This window comes from Trachypithecus francoisi, unplaced genomic scaffold (assembly GCF_009764315.1).
Source record: "Trachypithecus francoisi isolate TF-2019V2 unplaced genomic scaffold, Tfra_2.0 Lachesis_group0, whole genome shotgun sequence".
Lineage (NCBI taxonomy): Eukaryota > Metazoa > Chordata > Mammalia > Primates > Cercopithecidae > Trachypithecus > Trachypithecus francoisi.
In genome coordinates this window covers 25,689,359-25,710,068 of record NW_022681453.1, presented here as the reverse complement: position 1 = coordinate 25,710,068, position 20,710 = coordinate 25,689,359, and the positions used below count along the sequence as shown (strand labels likewise).

General features: G+C 42.7%; 1 protein-coding gene and 2 non-coding genes across 3 annotated transcripts in view; 2 read left to right on the top strand and 1 right to left on the bottom strand.

Moving 5' to 3' along the window:
* Positions 1-5,560: 5,560 nt before the first annotated feature.
* LOC117084593 lies at positions 5,561-5,668 on the bottom strand. The gene has a single exon (XR_004437524.1). It is a non-coding gene; the product is annotated as a U6 spliceosomal RNA (small nuclear RNA).
* Positions 5,669-11,413: 5,745 nt separating this feature from the next.
* DNAH12 (dynein axonemal heavy chain 12) overlaps positions 11,414-20,710 on the top strand; it is a 236,638-nt gene continuing 227,341 nt past the window's right edge. The window contains exon 1 of the mRNA XM_033210211.1: positions 11,414-12,120. Coding sequence (XP_033066102.1) covers positions 11,951-12,120 — 170 coding nt within the window. The 5' untranslated portion in view covers positions 11,414-11,950. The remainder of the gene's footprint in view (positions 12,121-20,710) is intronic.
* Positions 18,851-18,957, top strand: LOC117084600. Its single transcript, XR_004437530.1, has one exon. It is a non-coding gene; the product is annotated as a U6 spliceosomal RNA (small nuclear RNA).

Genomic DNA, 20,710 nt, shown 5'->3' with positions numbered 1-20,710 from the left:
GAGAATGAAGTGCTTCCGCCTCGCACTTTCGCCAGGCGCGTGGGCACTCATGTCTCTAATTCTCTGAAGATTAATTTTTATCTACAAGATAGGTCAGAATTATAGGGAAGTGAAGAAAATATAAAGGTGTCAGAGGAAAATACTAGAGTCCACGGTTTTGTCGAAAGTGCATGCTAGTGACGGGAGGGCATGCCCTCCAAGCCGGAAGTGGATGGGGCGGTGTCACGTGTTCTGCCTCGCTGGAGGAGGTGGACACCTGTCTTGGAATCTTGGCTGGCGAACTCTCCTCCCTGCGCCCGGGGCTGCACTGCGCTAGGACGTGGAAGCCTCCACCTGGATTGCGAGCTTTACTCGTAGTGTGGAAGGTGTTGCCTGTTTTCATCTCCACAGCTTTGCCGACCCTGATCGCTCGTTTCGGTGGCGTGGTGGGTTCACCCCAGGCTGAGCCAGCGCCTACGCACTGAGCAGTGTCTTTGTGGTAGTTAATAACGAACGATATACAGTAACTCAATTTAGTGAGCGCAGGCTATAAGAGAAATGCTACACACACTATCTTATTTAAGCCTCATAGTTCTTATGAGGTAGGTCTCTATCCATCGCTTTACAGATGCGGAGTCCCGAGATATTACCTGTTCAGGGTCACACAACTATTAATTGGCAGAAACAAATAGTACTGACAAACTGCGGAAGCCTGTTTGTTATTTTTTATTAGAGATGGGTTGTCACTTTGACGCCCAAGCTGGAGTGCAGTGGCCTTGTAGCTCACTGCTCCCTCGAACTCCAGGGCTCGTGTGATCCTCCCTCCTCACCCTCCCAAGTACAAACAGGCAAGAGCCACCCAGTGTTTTATTTTTAGTTAGTAAAGAGATAGGAAAACTCTTTCTATTTAGAGTTACTACATTTAACAAAATTACAGGATCTCAGTTAAATTCGAATTTCAGATAAGGAATAATAATGGGGCATACTTATATTAAGAAATAGTTGTTTATCTGTTTAATTTTTTATTTTTTAGGTAGGGTCTTGTTTTTTCGCCCAAGCTAGAGTGCAGCTGTGCAATCTTGGCTCACTGCAACTTCGGCTTCCAGAGTTCAAGCGATTCTTGTGCCTCAGCCTCCCAAGTAAGTGGGACTCTCAAGGCACACACCACCATGCCCAGCTAATTTTTGTGTTTTTTTTTTTTTTTTTTTTTTGAGACGGAGTCTCGCTCTGTCGCCCAGGCTGGAGTGCAGTGGCCAGATCTCAGCTCACTGCAAGCTCCGCCTCCCGGGTTTATGCCATTCTCTCGCCTCAGCCTCCCGAGTAGCTGGGACTACAGGCGCCCGCCACATCGCCCGGCTAATTTTTTGTATTTTTTTAGTAGAGACGGGGTTTCACCGTGTTAGCCAGGATGGTCTCGATCTCCTGACCTCGTGATCCACCCGTCTCGGCCTCCCAAAGTGCTGGGATTACAGGCTTGAGCCACCGCGCCCGGCAATTTTTGTGTTTTAGTAGAGAAGAGTTTCACCATGTTGCCTGGGCTGGTCTCGAACTCCTGGCCTCAAGCAAGCCCCCAGCCTTACCCTCCCAAAACTCTGGGATAACAAGTGAAAACCGCCTCCCCTGGCCTAAGGAATCGTGCACTTCATTGCTATTTGTTTTAAAGGTCTTGAAAAAGCCAGGCGCAGTGGTTCATGTCTGTAATCCCAGCACTTTGGGAGGCTGAGGCGGGTGGATTGCCTAAGGTCAGGAGTTCGAGACCAGCCTGGCCAACACAGTGAAACCCCCGTCTCTACTACAAGTACAAAAAATTAGCTGGGCGTGGTGGCACACGCCTGTAATCCCAGCTACTAGGGAGGCTGAGGCAGGAGAATCGCTTGAACCTGGTAGGTGGAGGTTGTAGTGAGTGGAGATCGTGCCATTGCACTCCAGCCTGGGCAACAAGAAAAAAAAAAAGAAAAAAAGAAAAAGGCCTTGAAGAACGAATGAATTGCTTTACCTGTAGACCAGAAAGGTCCAGTGTGATGAGTACGGTGAGACCAGGGGAGAGTAGCAGATAAGAAAGATATGCATCCACCGGATTGTGTAGTGCATTCTAAGCCATAGTATGAAGTTCTGGATTTCTTCTAAGAGGGCCATTAGAGTTGTTTTGCTTGCAATTATGGAAAAGCTTTAATTTTCATTTTCTTGAAAGGGGAAAAGCTAAAAACATTTGGTTTTAATTGCAGGAAAAAAAGTTTGATACTGTAATTGTCATTGGCCGCCATATAAATTTTATTTATTTATTTATTTATTTTTGAGATGGAGCCTCACTCTGCCACCCAGGCTGGAGGGCAGTGGTGTGATCTCGGCTCAATGCAGCCTCCACCTCCCGGGTTCAAGTGATTCTCATGCCTCAGCCTCCCATGTAGTTGAGATTACAGGTGTGCACTGCCATGCTGGGCTAAGTTTTGTATTTTTAGTAGAGATGGAGTTTCACTATCTCTAGTAAATATGGTGATATGCCGTCTCTACTAAAAATGCAAAAGTTGGACGGGGTTTCACCATCTTTACTAAACATGGTGAAACCCTGTCTCTACTAAAAATACAAAAATTAGCCAGGTGCAATGGCGGGCACCTGTAATCCCAGCTACTCAGGAGGCCGAGGCAGGACGATCTTTTGAACCTGGGAGGCAGAGGTTGCAGTGAGCTGAGATCGTGCCACTGCCCTCCAGCCTGGAAGATAGAGTGAGACCCTGTCTTGGAAAAAAAAAAAAAAAAAGAAATATCTTCAGAATTTAATTTAGACATTTTGCCTGCATCAATTGGTCAGACAGATTTATGCTTTCTTTGCTAGGTGTTTTAAAGTCATAAAACTATTGCTTCCATGATATTTTTAATATTTGACTTGATTTGTATATAAGTTAAAACTATGAGGGCTGGCTGCTGGGCTCCCCTGAAACCTTGCACACATTTTGGTACGAGCTTTTGTCTTTGGCTTTAGGCCTCTGGATTCTGAGATGTAGACAGGTGGCCATGGTGAAGCCTGGAAACGTGTCTGTATCACCTGGACCACCAGCTGCATGGAAAGCTGAGTGCAGTATTGCCCTGTCCTTCTTGGTGCAACTCTGCATCCTTGTCATGTTGGGAGGGGTTGGAACCTCCACCATCATCTTCACAGCTTTATCCTCTTCTCTGTACTGGGCTCTATACCTGGTATGTAAATCCAGGATATAGATGGGCTCTGCCCTTCATAGCTGTCCTGGATGCCACATGGATACTCAGGAACAGGATGACTGGGGTTGGAGAAGGTCAAGGGATATTGGGACAAGTACCTGTGTCCAATATCTGAAAGACCTTGGTTAAGATGAGGCTGGCTGATGCAGGGTTAGGTTAGTTTTGTGTTTTCTTTGCTCTTTATTTTATTTATTTATTTTTTGAGATGGAGTTTCACTCTTGTTGCCCAGGCTGGAGTGTAATGGCATGATCTTGACTCACTGAAAACCTCTGCCTCCCAGGTTCAAGCGATTCTCCTGCCTCAGCCTCCCGAGTAGCGGGGATTACAGGTATGCACCACCACACCCAGCTAATGTTGTATTTTTAGTAGAGACAGGGTTTCTCCATGTTGGTCAGGCTGGCCTCGAACTCCCCACCTCAGGTTATTCACTCGCCTTCGCCTCCCAAAGTGCTGGGATTACAGGCCTGAGCCACCGCACCCAGCCACTTTTTATTTTTTTTAAGACAGAGTCTCACTCTGCCACCCAGGCTGGAGTGCAGTGGCAACATGATAGTTCACTTCTGAACTCCTTTGTCTCCAACTTTAGGTACACGCCACTGCATCGAATTAATTGTTTTTTATTTGTTGTAGAGATGGGGGATCCCACTATGTTGCCCAAGCTGGTCTCAAACTCCTGGGCTCAAGCAATCCATCTGCGTCAGCCTCCCAAAGGGCTGAGATTAGCAGTGTGAGACACTATACCTGATGGCTTTGTTATTTCAAAATAAATAACTTTCTAGAATGGAAGGGGCTTAATGAAAATAAATAAATAAATAAATAAATAAATAAATGACTAGTTTTACTTTCCATAACCAAATGAAATACAGTTAAGAACAAGTACATTAGATAAGTGTGAATGTGATAAGCATCTACAAATAAATTTGTCATGGTTTCAAAAACTTTTTCAGTAATTTAAAATCTTAAAGTCATGCTGTATTAAATGAAGTAATAGATAATTATAAATTGTATTGGCTGAGCACAATGGCTCATGCCTTTAATCCCAGCACTTTGGGAGGCTGAAATGAGAGGATCGTTTGAGCCCTGGGCAACATAGTGAGACCCCCATCTTTTTTTTTTTTTTTTTTTTTGAGACGGAGTCTTGCTGTGTCGCACAGGCTGGAGTGCAGTGGCGTGATCTCGTCTCACTGCAAGCTCCACCTCCCAGGTTCACACCATTCTCCTGCCTCAGCCTCCTGAGTAGCTGGGATTACAGGCACCCACCACCACGCCCAGCTAATTTTTTGTATTTTTTAGTAGAGACAGGGTTTCACCGTGTTAGCCAGGATGGTCTCGATTTCTTGACCTTGTGATGTGCCCACCTCAGCCTCCCAAAGTGCTGGGATTATAGGGGTGAACCACTATGCCCAGCCCGAGACCCTGTCTCTTAAAAAAAAAAAAAAAAGTAAAATGTCTGAGTTATTTCTAAGTAAGTGAAAACACTGAAACATTAATTATTAAATGTAAGTTTAAGTTTATATACTTCGACGTCTTTTTTTTCATTTTTCCCACTTATTCTCAAGTTCTGTTTTCTTTTCATTTTTTTGATGTCTTGTTTCATATGATATAGAAAGTTAAATGTATTTGGATCCATTAATAAATAACATATTGAGAAAATGTATCTTTTTAGAAATTATTAAGTGGCTCTTGTCTGCAAATACTGATATAAAACAATTCAAAATTACTGACTTCCTGGGTTTTCACTAGAAATTAGGGTTACTAAGAGGTTAAAGTTCAAATTAATATATGTAATTAAAACTACTAAAAGTAAGAAATAATTTTGTGGCCAGGTGTGGTGGCTCATGCCTGTAATCCCAGCACTTTGGGAGGCCAAGGCAGGCGGATCACGAGGTCAGGAGATCGAGACCATCCTGGTTAACATGGTGAAACCCCATCTCTACTAAAAATACAAAAAATTAGCCAGGCGTGGTGGCGGGCGCCTGTAGTCCCAGCTACTAGGGAGGCTGAGGCAGGAGAATGGTGTGAACCTGGGAGTTGGAGGTTGCAGTGAGCTGAGATCACGCAAAATTAAAAACATTTTTTAATTAAATTAAAAATTAAAAATTAAAAACATTTTGTATAGACATAGTCTCACTTTGTTGCCCAGGCTGGAGTGCACTAGCTATTCACAGGTGCCGCCATAATAGCTCACTGCAGCCTTGAACTCCTGAGCTCAAGTGATCCTCCCACCTTGGCCTCCTGAGTACCTGGGATTATGGGCACAGGCCACTGCATCTGGCCCTGCTCTCTTTGTTAGATCTTTTCATTATTTGGAAAACTGAGTCTTCTATCAAAAAATGAAGGATTTTGCTTTATAAAATATTTTTTAAAAAAACTATGGAATGCTTCACAAATTTGTGTGTCATCCTTATGCAGGCGCCATGGTAATCTTTTCTGTATCATTTCAGCTTTAGTATTTTGTGCTGCCGAAATGAGCACTGCTTTGTAAAATCTTTTAAATTCTCACTTTGGCTAAATGAATAACTGTTACTTTACAGTGACCTGTGATCTTCTTTTGATAAAATGTCTTAAAACTTTCCTAGTTTGTTTTCATTAAAAAAAATTTTTTTTGAGACAGTGTCTCACTCTGTCACCCAGGCTGTAGTGCAATGGTACAGTCATGGCTCACACAGCCTCGACCTCCTAGGCTCAAGTGATCCTCCCACCTCAGCCTTCCAAGTAGCTGGGCCCACAAGTGCACACCACCAATGCTTGGCTAAGTTTTTGAAAATATTCTATAGAGACAGAGTCCCCCGATGTTGCCCAGTCTGGTCTCAAACTCCAGGGCTCAAGTGATCTTTCCACCTCGGCCTTCCAAAGTGCTGAGATTGCAAGTTTGAGCCACTGAGCCTGGCCTTTTCTATTTTAATTGAGTGTTTTTTTTTTTTTTTTTTTGGTTGAGACAGAGTCTCGCTCTGTCGCCCAGGCTGGAGTGCAGTGGCTGGATCTCAGCTCACTGCAAGCTCGGCCTCCCGGGTTTACGCCATTCTCCTGCCTCAGCCTCCCAAGTAGCTGGGACTACAGGCGCCCGCCACCTCGCCCGGCTAGTTTTTTGTATTTTTTTAGTAGAGACGGGGTTTCACTGTGTTAGCCAGGATGGTCTCGATCTCCTGACCTCGTGATCCGCCCGTCTCGGCCTCCCAAAGTGCTGGGATTACAGACTTGAGCCACCGCGCCCGGCCTTAATTGAGTGTTTTTATCCTTTGACATACTTGACAGGCTTCCCAAAGTCAAATTTCAAATTCTAAATTAAGTATTTTTGGCCTCAAACTAACCTTAGGTTATCCCAGAATGGCCCCTGGAAGCCTAAGAGAGACATTTATTTGATACGTAAATTATACAGGAAACCTTTGCATTACATTTATATGAACATGTTATTAATATGTGTTTTTAAAGTATATGAGATTCCTAAAAATCTGATGTGTCTTTGTTTATGTTATCAGTCATAATTATGGGTACTGCGTAAACTTGTTACAGACTACAGAAAAAAAAACAAATTTCCTTGTCAATCACATCATCGTTGTAAACTCTTACCAGGTCTTTCACCATGACCATTCTAAATCTTGTTGTTCATAGTAAATTGCTTTATTCTAATGTTTCTTCTAAATGATTTTTGCAAGCAAATATAATCCTAAAGCATTGTGTCTTCAAAGAGGTTTATGAAAAGGACAAAAAGTCTCTGATACATACTCTGGAATACAGTCCTCTGTTGATTATTCAGTTGGACTGAATAAGAACTTTGGAAACTCCAATGGTAAAACGGACTTAAAATTGCTAATTTATCAAGTAGAACAAAACTTAATTACATGGGATGGAATTGATTAGGACTGAAATGATTTTAATGACTTTTTTGCTTGAAACATTGCTGACTTTTTATTATTTTCTTTCAGAGTTAAGAAAACTTTTTTTCTCTGCATTATCTGTAGTTTTATAGCAATTTGGTAACTTTTTGGTATATTTTGTGAGTAAAAATATGTATCTTTCTGTCTACCTGGTATCTCCAGAATTAGGAAACTATTCATGAGTATTGTTGTTTTATGGCAATATATTTATTTGTATAAGCTCAAGAGAATCTGTTCTTATAAAAGAACACACTTTTGGAAACATGGCTATTAAAAAGGATGTACATCGACCAGGCGTGGTGACTCACACCTGTAATTCTAGCACATCTAGAGGCCAAGGCAGGATGATTGCTTGAGGCCAGGAGTTCAAGAATAACCTGGCCAACATGATGAGACTTTGTCTCGAAAATAAAAATTTTTTTACAGTGAAAAAAAAAGGATGTACATTGTGTCAGTCAGGGTTCAAAGTGGGAAGCAGAACCAGTAAGAGATATTATATATCATCTATATATATATATGTGTGTGTGTGTGTGTGTATTATATATATATATTTTTTTTTTTTTTTTTTTTAACTAAGAATTGGCTTATGCAATGGAGGGGGCTGGTTAAGCAAGTCCAAGGTCTGTAGGGCAGAGCAGTTGTAGACCCAGCTGCTGTTTGGAGTTTGACTCAGGGCATGCCCATCTCTTTATTATTGTTTTTTTAATTTTTAATTTTTTAAAATAGAGACAGTTACACCATGTTGCCCAGGCTGATCTCAAACTCCCTCAAGCAGTCCGCCTGGCTCAGCCTCCTAAGGTGCTGGGATTACAGGGTTGATCCACTTTTCCAGGCCTAAATCTTTTTAAAAGGATTTCTACTGATTGAGTCAGGCTCACCCAGGATAATCTCCTTAGACCAATGTCAATTGACCAGGGACTTGAATTGATCTGTAATCTCCTCACTGCAGTCCTAGATTAGTGTTTGATTAATGACTGGGAGAAGGTGGGTATATCATACACAAGATTGCTGCCTTCTCTTTAGTCCTAGTTTAGCCTAACCAAATTGACATTCAGGCCAGATATGGTGGTTCACGCCTATAATCCCAACACTTTTAGGAAGCTGAAGCAGGAGGATTGCTTGAGCCCAGGAGTTTGAGACGAGTCTGTGTAACATAGTAAGACACTGTCCCAACAAAATATTTTTAAAAATTAGCCGATGTCGTGGTGTGTGCCTGTAGTCCCAGCTACTCAGGAGGCTGAGGTGGGAGGATCCCTTGAGCCCAGGAGTTTGAGGATGCAGTGAGCTATTGCTGTAGTCTCAGCAATGCACCAAGATGTAACCGTTTCTCATTGTCTGAGATAACACCCGGAGTTATTTGTCCTACCTCCGAGATGATTAAGGAGCGCAGACCCAAAGTTGAGTTTAGAGCGAACGTTCAATAAGCGAAAAAAGAAAGCTGTCTGCCAGCAGAGAGGGGGACCTGAATGGGGTGCTCCCTATGAGGCTGAGGTCCAGGGGTTTTATGGACTGGGAAGGGGAAGGAATGTGCTTTGTCCCCCAAACCCCCTACCCTGGAGCCTTGGCCTGGTACTAATCAGGAGCTGAAATGATGATTCATAGATGCTGCTTGGCTTGGCCCAGGACCTATCAGGAGCTGAAGTGAAAGCTTGGCCCTGAACCTTGGCCCGGGACCAATCAGGAGCTGAAGTGATGATTCCTGGAAGCCGGATTTACAATCCAAATAAAGGAAAGTAGAGTGCCCACCGGAACCTACTGGAGCCCACTGTGCCCATGCCCACAAAAGGAAAATAAACTTTTTTTTTTCCCCTAGGAGCCCACTGACTATACAATGGACAAAGGCATTTCTTTGTTCCTTTATGTGAGTGAGGAGGAGGTCTGTGCAAGTTTTTGTCCAAATGGGCCAGAGGTTTTTCTATCTGTGGAGCTGTGGGCATGTCTCCAGTCACAACACCCTGTGCTAGTTCTCTTATCGGTGCCTGCAGCTTGAATTTTTTCCCAGGCTGCTTTTTATGTTAAGTGGGGATGAGGCACTGACCTATGGGCTGGGGGTTCTGTGAGGACCCTTCCCTTGCTATCTACCTAAGGCAAAAGCTAGCTGACTCCTTTCACCATGATGGTGCCGCCGCACTCCAGCAGCATTCCAGCCTGGGCAACAGAGCGAGAGACCCTGTATCTAAAAAATAACCCTAACAAATTGACATTAAAAAAAAAAACTGTCTAATCTGTCATAGGACTAAAGTTTAAAAAAGAAAAGGTGGCATGGTGCAGTGGCTCACGCCTGTAATCCCAACACATTGGAAGGCCGAGGTGGGCGGATCACCTGAGGTTAGGAGTTCAAGACCAGCCTGACCAATATGGAGAAACCCCGTCTCTAAAAAAAAAAAAAAAAAAAAAAATTAGCTGGGTTTGGTGGTGCATGCCTGTAATCCCAACTACTCGGGTGGTCTTGAATTTGGGAGGTGGAGGTTGTGGTAAGCACTCCAGCCTAGGCAATAAGAGCAAAACTCTGTCTCAAAAAAAAAAAAAAATCACATTATTTATACAAGTATTTTATTTTCTACAGAAAGATAATTTGCTTTTACAAACTACCAGGAAGTTTTACTTGTTCATTCACTCACTTAAATGGCATTTTAGAGCACCTCCTGTGTGCCAGACACAATAGTGTAGGCTGTACTCTCATTAAAACAAACAAAAAAAATTACGTAGCGACTGGCACATAGAAGGTGCTCAAATATTTGTTGAATGAATATGCTGTTAACACACCAGTAGAATTTATTCACTTCCCTAATTTAATTTTGGCACATAGTATTCTTGTAGGCTATTATCGTTTAGATGTAGTATGCATTGTGCAGCTTCAAACAGCAAAATTGCACATCTTTCTCCCAGGGTACTCACTAAATGCACACACCTTAACTTGTTTGGTTTTGCCAAATAATTCCTGAAAGTGCTGTGTTAACAAATAGCAAATCTAGAAGCAAGATAAATTATATTGCTGATTAGTTACAATACTTATTTGTAACTAATCCCCTAGGATGTCACTGGGGGACACTTGAAGACTTAATTCTCTTGCTGAGACTGTTTCCAAAAATCTGTTTTCCAACAGATCTGAATTTCCAGTCTTGCAGTTTTCCATAATTTGAAGATCCTGATTTCCTGGTCCCCTTCCAAGGAAAGGCAGTTAGGTTGAAAAAACATAAAACAGAAAACACACCCCATTTATTTGAGTAATGAATTATTGTTGTGACAGGTAATCCTAATCCCTCGCAGCTCAGCAACTGCCTCTCCAGGCAACCTTCACCCAGGCCCTCCAGCTGGGGCCGCCACAGTTTCCATGGCGACGACGTTGTTTCCACCCGGTCAGCCACCGCCCTTCTCCAGCTACTCGACTGAGAGCCGGTGGCGTTCCGGACGTTTCTCCCTCATTATCCCCCTTCCTTCCACCTGAGGAGAGGCTCTCTCTCTCTCTCTCTCTCTCTCTCTCTCTAACTCCCTGTCGTCTGCGCAGCGGGGAAGTAGTGAGAAACAATCAGGTACTTGTTCTCTGCTTTTCTCTTCCTTTCCCTCCCAGGGCAGGCATCGCGATTTGGGTGCCAACTTAAACACTTTTTAACGGCAGGAATCTCCAAATCCTGTAGGTATTCATGACAAATTTAGTTGTTATCACAGTACAATTTTTTTTTTTTTTTTTTTGAGACGGAGACTCGCTCTATCGCCCAGGCTGGAGTGCGGTGGCGGGATCTCGGCTCACTGCAACCTCCGCCTCCCAGGTTCAAGCCATTCTTGTGACTCAGCCTCCTGAGTAAGCTGGGATTACAGGCGCCTGCCACCACGCCTGGCTAATTTTTGTATTTTTAGTAGAGATGGGGTTTCACCATGTTGGCCAGGCTGGTCTCGAGCTCCCGACCTTAGGTGATCTGCCCGCCTCAGCTTCCCAAAGTGCTGGGATTACAGGCGTGAGCCGCCGCGCCTGGCCACAGTAAAATTTTTGAGCATTTACATGACATTTTTAGATTTGCCGTGCATTAACTATGCCTATTTTTTGCTTGATCATAGCATCACTTTCTTGGAAGGCAGCAAGACTAAGATATCATATTGATGTTTAAGAACATTAATAATTGACTGGGCGCAGTGGCTCACGCCTGTAATCCCAGCACTTTGGGAGGCCGTGGCGAGCAGATCATCTAAGGTCAGGAGTTCGAGACCAGCCTGGCCAACAAGGTGAAACCCTGTCTCTACTAAAAATACAAAAAAGTAGACGGGTGTGGTTGCGCGCCTGTAGTCCCCGCTAGGCTGAAGCAGGAGAACCACTTGAACCTGAGAGGTGGAGGTTGCAGTGAGCAAGATCACGCCATTGCACACCAGCCTGGGCGACAAAGCAAGACTCTGTCTCAAAACAAAAACAAAAACAAAACAACAACAACAAAAAAACACAAACCATTAATGATGTTAAATACCAGCTTTTACTGGGAAGGGGATCATCCCTTAACAACTGGATTTATTGTGGTGGTAGTGGTGGTTTGCATCTAGGGAAAATTTTGAACCCAGAATGTTAGAGCTGTAGGGATATTTACAGAGCATCTAATTCAATTCCTTAATTTCATCCATTAGGAAACAAGCCCTAAAGGGGAACTGACTGGCTCTTTGCTTCATAAGTGGGTTGTAGAGTTCTAACAGGAATCCCTGCCAACTTACCTCAACTGTCATTCTTTAGACTAATACCATACTTGGGAGGAAGATCCAAAAGTGTCTAGAATTTTATTTTTGGTATTGATGTGTTAGATATGTTATGAATATATCGAGGCTTGCTGACATAATAATGGCTTTGTGAACTTTTTCTCCTCAGAGTACAGAGTATTTTGATCTTTGGGAGATCAAGATGTCAGATGCAAACAAAGCTGCCATTGCAGCAGAAAAGGAAGCTCTGAACTTGAAGTTATCCCCCATTGTCCATCTCCCAGAAAACATAGGCGTTGATACACCAACACAAAGTAAGCTGCTAAAATACAGAAGATCCAAGGAGCAGCAGCAGAAAATTAATCAGTTAGTGTAAGTAGCATATTAGTAGATAATTCTTGCTTGGAATTCAAGTAAAATGATTAGTGTTCATATTCTCATAAAAAGTTTTAACGGTGGAGTTTGTTCATGGGTAAAATACTATTTTCAAGTTAATTAGAAAAACAATCGAAAAGTAATTGTAATGGTAGCAAATATTATATACTGTACACTGACAGACATTGTTCTTATCGCCTATACTTCTTACAACAGTCCTATAAGGTAGGTACTATTGTTAGCTCCATTTTTTACATGAGTAAACTGAGGTATAGAGAATTTAAGTAACTTGCCTAAGGTTGCACAGCTGGGATTTGGACCTGGTTGGTCTGATTCTAAAGTTCACATTCTTTTTTTTTTTTGAGACGGAGTCTCGCTCTGTCACCCAGGCTGGAGTGCACTGGCCGGATCTCAGCTCACTGCAAGATCCGCCTCCCAGGTTCACGCCATTCTCCTGCCTCAGCCTCCCGAGTGGCTGGGACTACAGGCGCCCGCCACCTCACCCGGCTAGTTTTTTGTATTTTTTAGTAGAGACGGGGTTTCACCGTGTTAGCCAGGATGGTCTCGATCTCCTGACCTCGTGATCCGCCCATCTCGGCCTCCCAAAGTTCTGGGATTACAGGCTTGAGCCACCGCGCCCGGCCCTAAAGTTCACATTCTTTAAGCACCACACTATTCCTCCTCTCAGTGTATTATAACCATACTGATCCCTGAAAGTAAAATCAAATAACTGAACCTCTACAATTTGAACAAATAGTTAATAAAATATCTTGAAACTACTTATATTTGAAATTTTTTTGCTACAAAAGGAAACATAGTTCAACATCCTACTCACCCCCAACCCGCGATTTAGTGGAAATTAAAGCTAATTTAGGTACCTGCTGCCAAAGGCTGTGATGAGGTTGATCCAGTTCAATTAGTTACTGAGAATTTCTGAGACACCTGATTCTACTGGTTTCTAGGGATAAATAAAAATACATGGATTTCATTTACAAAATTCCAAGCCAACACTTAAACTATAAAATGAGAATTTTCTCTCTGGTGGATTTCTGTTTCCCTTTCTACATTCTCTTTCCTTTCTTGGTTGGCCTCATTTAAAAACATTTTTTGCAGCTAAGCATCATTGCCAATTTAATAATTTTAATTTTTGCTGATTTTACTTTCCTTACAATTAAGCAGGTCTATTAATCACATAACTTCTTTAACTTTACATTTGTATTAGTCCAGCAATAATTGACTCATATTTAAATATACATTTATAGGGTATATAAACTAATATCAGTGCATGTACTATTGGGGATGCTTACGTATTCAAGCCTTAGACAGGAAAAAAAGAAAAAAAAGATTACATGTCTGTAATCTCAGCATTTTGGGAGGCCACAGTGGGAGGACTGCTTGAGCCCAGGAATTTGAGACGAGTCTGAGCAAGGTAGTGAGACCCTCATCTCTACCAAAAAAAAAAAAAAAAATTAGCCAGGTGTGGTGGGGCGTGCCTGTAGTCCTAACTACTCGGGAGGCAGAGGCAGGGGTATTGGTTGAGCCTAGGAGGTCAAAGCTGTAGTGTGTGAGCTGTGATGGCATCATTGCACTCCCAGCAATGAGCAATGGAATGAGACCCTATCTCAAACAAGCAAACAAAAATAGTCTTAAAAAGAGAGACCGGTGTGGTGGCTCACACCTGTAATCCTACCTCTTTGGGAGGCTGAGGTGGATGGGTTACCTGAGGTCAGGAGTTCGAGACCAGCCTGGCCAACATGGTGAAACTCATCTCTACCAAAAATACAAAAAATTAGCTGGGTGTGGTGGCAGGTACTTGTAATCCCAGCTACTCAGGAGGTGGAGGCAGGAGAATCTCTTGAACCTGGGAGGGGGAGGTTGCAGTGAGCTGAGATCGTACCACTGCACTCCAGCCTGGGTGACAGAACAAGACTCTGTCTCAAAAAAAAAAAAAAGAAAAGAAAAAAAAAGAGAGAGAGGTGAATTCCTCCTTCATTCCTAAGATTCTGTTCAGTGTTTCAGTAGATTTAGAGTAGAGAAGGGAGTTCTCTAGGAATTATACATTGTTCCTTTTTTTTTTTTTTTTTTTTTTTGAGACAGAGTCTTGCTCTGTCACCCAGGCTGGAGTATAGTGGCACGATCTCAGCTCACTGGAGCCTTGACCTCCTGGACTCTCGTGCTCCTCCCATCTTAGCCTCTCAAGTGGCTGGGACTACAGGCATGCACCACCACACCTGGCTACTTTTTTGTATTTTTTGAAGACACAGAATTTCGCCATGTTGCCCAGTCTGGTCTCAAATTCCTGGGCTTAAGTAATCCATCTGCCTTGGCCTCCCAAAGTGCTGGAATTACAGGCATGAGCCACTGCATCAGGCCCAGATTGTTTTTACTCTATAACTTTTCATTATCTTGCATTATCATGTTGAACTACTTGCAGTTTCACAAATATACTGTATTTCACAAATATACAAATATACTGTATTACAGTTTATACACAAACTGTATACAGTTTAGAGATGTGCTCTGCAATTTCCCTCACTGCACTGTCTGGCTGAATACTTATCCTAGTTCTTCCAGGTTTAGTTTATGGATCACCTCCTCTAGAAAGCCTTCTCCTAATCCCTTTCATGTATGCATTTCTCTCACATCAGTTTATTTAGCAGATAGTAAGTATCTGCTATTACACAGATGCTTGTTACTGAGGAGACCATAGAAAACACAACAGACGGTGGCTCACGCCTGTAATCCCAGCACTTTGGGAGGCTGAGGTGGGTGAATCACCTGAAGTCAGGAGTACGAAGCCAATCTGACCAATATGGCGAAACGCTGTCTCTACTAAAAATACAAAAATTAGCCAGACGTGGTGGCGGGCACCTGTAATCCCACCTACTTGGGAGGCTGAGACATGAGAATAGCTTGAACCGGGGAGGTGGAGGTTACGGTGAACTGAGATCAAGCCATTGCACTCCAGCCTGGTGACAGAGCGAGACTCCATCTCAAAAAAAAAAAAAAGAAAACACAACAGAAAGGATTGTGTCTTTAAGTCGTTTGTATGCTAGTGAGAGGAAACAGGTAGTAAACATGTAAAAAACAAAAGGGGCATGTTAACCTTTTAGATGATGATAGATGCTACGAAGAAATAAGGCAGTGGGGCCGGGCGCAGTGGCTCACGCCTGTAATCCCAGCACTTTGGGAGGCTGAGGTGGGCAGATCACAAGGTCAGGAGATCAAGACCATCCTGGCTAATACGGTGAAGCCCCGTCTCTACTAAAAAAAAATACCAAAAATTAGCCAGGTGTGGTGGTGGGCACCTGTAGTCCCAGCTACTCGGGAGGCCGAGACAGGAGAACCACTTGAACTTGGGAGGCGGAGCTTGCAGTGAGCCAAGATCATGCACTGCACTCTAGCATGGATGACAGAACAAGACTCCGTCTAAAAAAAAAAAAAAAAGGAAAAAGGAAATAAGACAGTGGGATAGAGAGAAGATCTTCCCAGGAGCAGGAAAGACCTGTGGAGGTAATATGTAAGTAGAGATCCAGAGAATGAGAAGACTGTCATCTAAGTAAACATGAGAAAGGCTCTCTAGCAGAATGGATAGCAAGCATGAAATCCCTGAAATATGAATGCTTTCAGTACATGCTAGGAACTGACAAAGGCCAACATCTCTAGAGTATCATGAGCCTGGGGAAGAGTAGTATCAGATGAAGATGGAGAGGGAGGTGGGAGCAGATAGTGTAGGGCCTTGTCGGCCATGACAAGGAATTCAGATTTTATTTTTAAGTCCAGTGGAAGCTGCTAAAATGTTTCAATCAAGGAAGTGACATGAAACCTGATTTACATTTAAAAGATATCACTCTGGCTATTAAGAATAGGCTGAGGTGGAGGGGAAGAGAGCAGGAATAGGGGGACACAAAGAGACCAGGGAGGATGCCCCTACAGTAGCATAGTTGAGAACTTATGGTGGTTTGGATAAGGCTGGAGACAGTGGAGGAGGAAAGTAGGTTTAGAAGGAGATATGTGTCAGAGGCAGAATCAGTAGGATTTGCTGTTGGGTTAGCTTTGGTAGCTAGGTGGCTAGTAGTGCCATTTATAGAGAATTGAGGAAGTCCAGGAGGTGGAGGTAAAAAGCAATAATTCTCTTTTGGAGCTTAAGTGCCTGTGTAACATTTAAAGGGAAATACATTAATAGCAGTTGGATATATAAGAGAAGTCTAGGCTGGAGATGTAAAAATTTGGGAGTCACCAGCATGTAGATGATTTTTAAAGCTACAGGGAATTGTTGGAATCACAGAGAGAGCAAGAGCGAGAGCTAGGCAAGAGAGAACACAGGGGAGAGCACAAGTGAGCAAGTGAGCTGAGGAAGGCAAAGACCTAGGGCGAAAGATTAGATGTGTGGAGAAAAGTCAACCAGCAGGTATTATAAGTATGACTGGTAAGACAAGAGGAAAAGCAGAAGAGCAGGATGTCATAAGCACAGAGTATGTTATAACACAATGTACTTTTATTTTCTTTGTTGTCTTCTCCACTTTGACATACTTAAGGAGAGGGATCTCAACACAAATCACAGGGTTTGGCATGTTATTGTTGACGAATGAATAAGGGGATGAATGAATTTTTAAGGAAAATCCTTGCCTTATTGTGCTTTATACAGATCTGTAAGTAGTACAACTTTTATTTTGGTGCTTAATTTAAAAATACTGCCTCAAAATTACCTGAAGCATAGTGCTGTATTACTACTGAGATAAGAATTGCTATGCATTTCTTTGGGAAAAATGCATTTTGAATTATGGGTTTTGTTTTATTTTTCCTGGATATGTTCACAATGTTAGGTTCATTTAAAAGAAAAAAAAAGTTACTTCAGTCAGCACTCACTTTGCTAAACTTTACCTCTTACTGAATTCCACTTCTTTTTTTTCTTCTCCTTATTAATAAGCTCATTCTTTGAAAACTAACTTTATCTTGTGTGTGTTTCTTTTGGCTACTTTCAAAAACTTTAAGTATATTTGGTTTATTCTCCTTGGATTTCAAACTCATTTTTAGCTGGCCAAAGGTCTAATGCAAAAACTTTCAGCCGGGCATGGTGGCTCAGGCCTGTAATCCCAGCACTTTGGGAGGCCAAGGTGGGAGGATCACGAGGTCAGGAGACTGAGACCATCCTGGCCAACATAGTGAAACACCGTCTCTACTAAAAATACAAAATTAGCTGGACGTGGTGGTGCATGCCTGTAGTCCTAGCTACTCGGGAGGCTGAGGCAGGAGAATCACTTGAACCTGGGAGGCGGAGGTTGCAATGAGCCAAGATGGCGCCACTGCACTCCAGCCTGGTGACAGAGCAAGACTCTGTCTCAAAAAACAAACAAACAAAAACAAACTAGAAAAACCAACAACAAAAAAAGCTTTCAGAAACCATTTTTTAAAAAATACCTGATAAAATTAAAGTTTTTTTAAAAAACTGGAAACATATCTTTCTGGATGGCCATGGACTTTGGGGTTCTCCATCCCCTTGCTATCTACTCCTGTTAAATGATAAGAGCACAGACTTCCCTATTTCAAAGGTGGAATGAAGTCTGTGGATAGAGGGAGTTCCTGGGGTGAGGTAGGATGTAAAGAGTCATGGGCAGAAGTGGGCCCTCTACTAGGACCAGTCCCTGAGAATGCTTGGCTGAGCCAGTAACATTTTGTAGCTTTCCAGAGTCTCAAGAAGGAGCCTGCCTTCTTCCTTGGCTACTACCTCACCTCTTGATTCAAGCCAGTTTCTCTCCTTTAGTGCATGTGGTTTCTTACCCAGTCATTTGAAATTATGAGGTTTTTATTTATTTATTTGATTTTATCACAAAATGTTTTAGTTTAGCTATGATTGTTCATGCTTTTGCCACCGCCCCCCTTCCTTTTTTTTCTGAGACAAGGCCTCACTCTTCTGCCCAGGCTGGAGTCCAGTGGTGGGATCTCTGTTTACTGCAACCTCTGCCTTCCTGGCTCAAGCAGTCCTCCCACCTCAGCCTCCTGAGTAGCTGGGTTTACAGGTATGCACCACCACACCTGGCTAATTTTTGTGTTTTTTGTAGAGACGAGGTCTCACTTTGTTGCCCAGACTGGTCTTGAACTCAAGCGATCTACCTGCCTTGGCTTCCCAAAGTGCTGGGAGCCACTGTGCCCAGCCTGTTTATAATTGCTAATATACAAATCAAAAATAGTCAAGAAGTGAAAATGCTCACTTGTATGTTCTTCCCAGCTCTTTTTATTTATAGCCAGTAGGAGAAAACATACTCCAGAAATTGTTGCTATGTTAAAGGGTGGCATTTATATATAAAGAACAGGAAGTCGGGCACATTTATGTTGGGATAATTACAGTGCAAGGCTAACTATGACTAGTGCCAACTAGCATACCAAAGTATAAGGTAAATTCCTTGAAGGCAGCAATCACTGAGAGCTAGACTCTTTAGGCAGAAATGACAGATGAAGGGAAGCCTGGCCAAGGTCTTGAAGATTAACAAAGAAAGGAGGAGGATATCCAGGCACATTTTCTACTTCATGTGAGAAAGTCTTAGAAGTTTTAGTTTAGTACAGGTTTAGTAAGATTCAACAGGGAAATGAGGCTGCTCAAAAAGGCGAATTCAGTTTTAGGATACTTTAATAAATGTAGCATGTATAGGAAATGGGAGAGAAAATTTTCACTCTGCACTGGTCAAACATATGGAATTCTGGGGTCACACTTTTAAAGGGACTTTGAGTGTTCACTTTGGCAGCACATGCACAAAAATTGGAATAATACAGAGAAGATTAGTAAGGTGTCTGCGCAAGGATGACATACAAATTTGTGAGGTGTTCTACATAAAATAAAAAGAGGGACATTGATAAACCAGAATAGCTGCAGAGGTATCCTAGTCTATTTTTTATTGCTATAACTGAATACTACAGACTGGATAATTTATAAAGAATAGAGGTTTAGGCCAGACGTGGTGGCTCATACTTGTAATCCCAGCACTTTGGGAGGCCGAGGCAGGCGGATCATGAGGTCAGGAGTTCAAAACCAGCCTGGCCAACACAGTGAAACCCTGTCTCTACTAAAAATACAAAAATTAGCTGGGCATGATGGCAGGCACCTGTAATCCCAGTGACTCAGGTGGCTGAGGCAGGAGAATCGCCTGAACCCGGGAGGCAGAGGTTACAGTGAGCTGAGATTGAGCCACTGCATTCTAGCTGGGTGATAGAGCTAGACTCTGTCTCAAAAAAAATTTAAAAAATGTCTGGGTGTGGTGGCTCATGCCTGTAATCCCAGCACTTTGGGAGGCCGAGGCAGGAGGATCACCTGAGGTCGGGAGTTCAAGACCAGCCTGACCAACATGGAGAAGCCCCATCTCTACTAAAAATACAAAATTAGCTGGATGTGATGGCACATGCCTGTAATCCCAGCTACTTGGGAGGCTGAGGCAGGAGAATCACTTGAACCCGGGAGGCGGAGGTTGCAGTGAGCTGAGATCATGCCATTGCACTCCAGCCTGGGCAACAAGAGCAAAACTCTGTCTCAAAAAAAAAAAAAAAAAAAAAAAAAAAAAGAATAGAGGTTTATTTAGTTCACAGTTCTAGAGACTGGGAAGTTAAGAGCATAGTGCTGACGTCTCGTAAGGGCCTTCTTGCTGAGTGATAACATGGTGGAAAGCATCACATGGTGAGAGGACAAGACAGAGAGAGCTTGCTTTTATAACAAAGCCATTCCAATGATAATGAGCCCACACCTTTGATAGTGACATTGATCCAATCATGAGGGCACAGCCCTCATTAATCCATTAATTCATTCATGAGAACAGAGGCATTAAGTTTCCAACACGTGAACTTTTGGGGGACACATTTAAACCATAGCAAGAGGAGAGCGAGGAAATTTGAAGGAAGCTGGTTCACTTAATTAGAGTATAGGCTCCGCCATCAATCAGGCCTGAGTTCATATACCATCTCTGCAGCTTATTAGCCACATGAATTTGACAAGTTATGTAATTTATCTTCATGTTCCTATCTGTAATATGGAGATATAAATAGCGTGTATGTTTTAGGAATGTTGTGAGATTTAAATGCATATAAAGATCTTAAGCCTATGCCTAAAACATAGTAAACTCATAATAAACAGTAATTCATTGACAGGAATAATTAAAGGAACCAGATAAGTAAACATGGACAAAGAATATGACTTTTTCTGTATAGCTTCAGACACTAGAAGTTAAAAAGATACAGCTCAATATAAGAAATTTGTTTCTAAGAATATGAGCTAGCTGGCCAGGCATAGTGGCTTATGCCTGTAATCCCAGCACTTTGGGAGGCCAAGGCGGGTGGATCACCAGAGGTCAGGAGTTCGAGACCAGACTATCCAATATGGTGAAACCCCATCTCTACTAAAAACACAGAAATTAGCCAGGCGTGGTGGCATATGCCTATAATCTCAGCTACTTTGGAGGCTGAGGCAGGAGAATCACTGGAAGCTGAGAGGCAGAGGCTGCAGTGATTAGAGATTACACCACTGCGCTTCAGTCGGGTAACTGAGCCAGACTGTCTCCAAAAAAAAAAAAGAGCCCGCTAACAATAAATTGGGTTGCCTCAG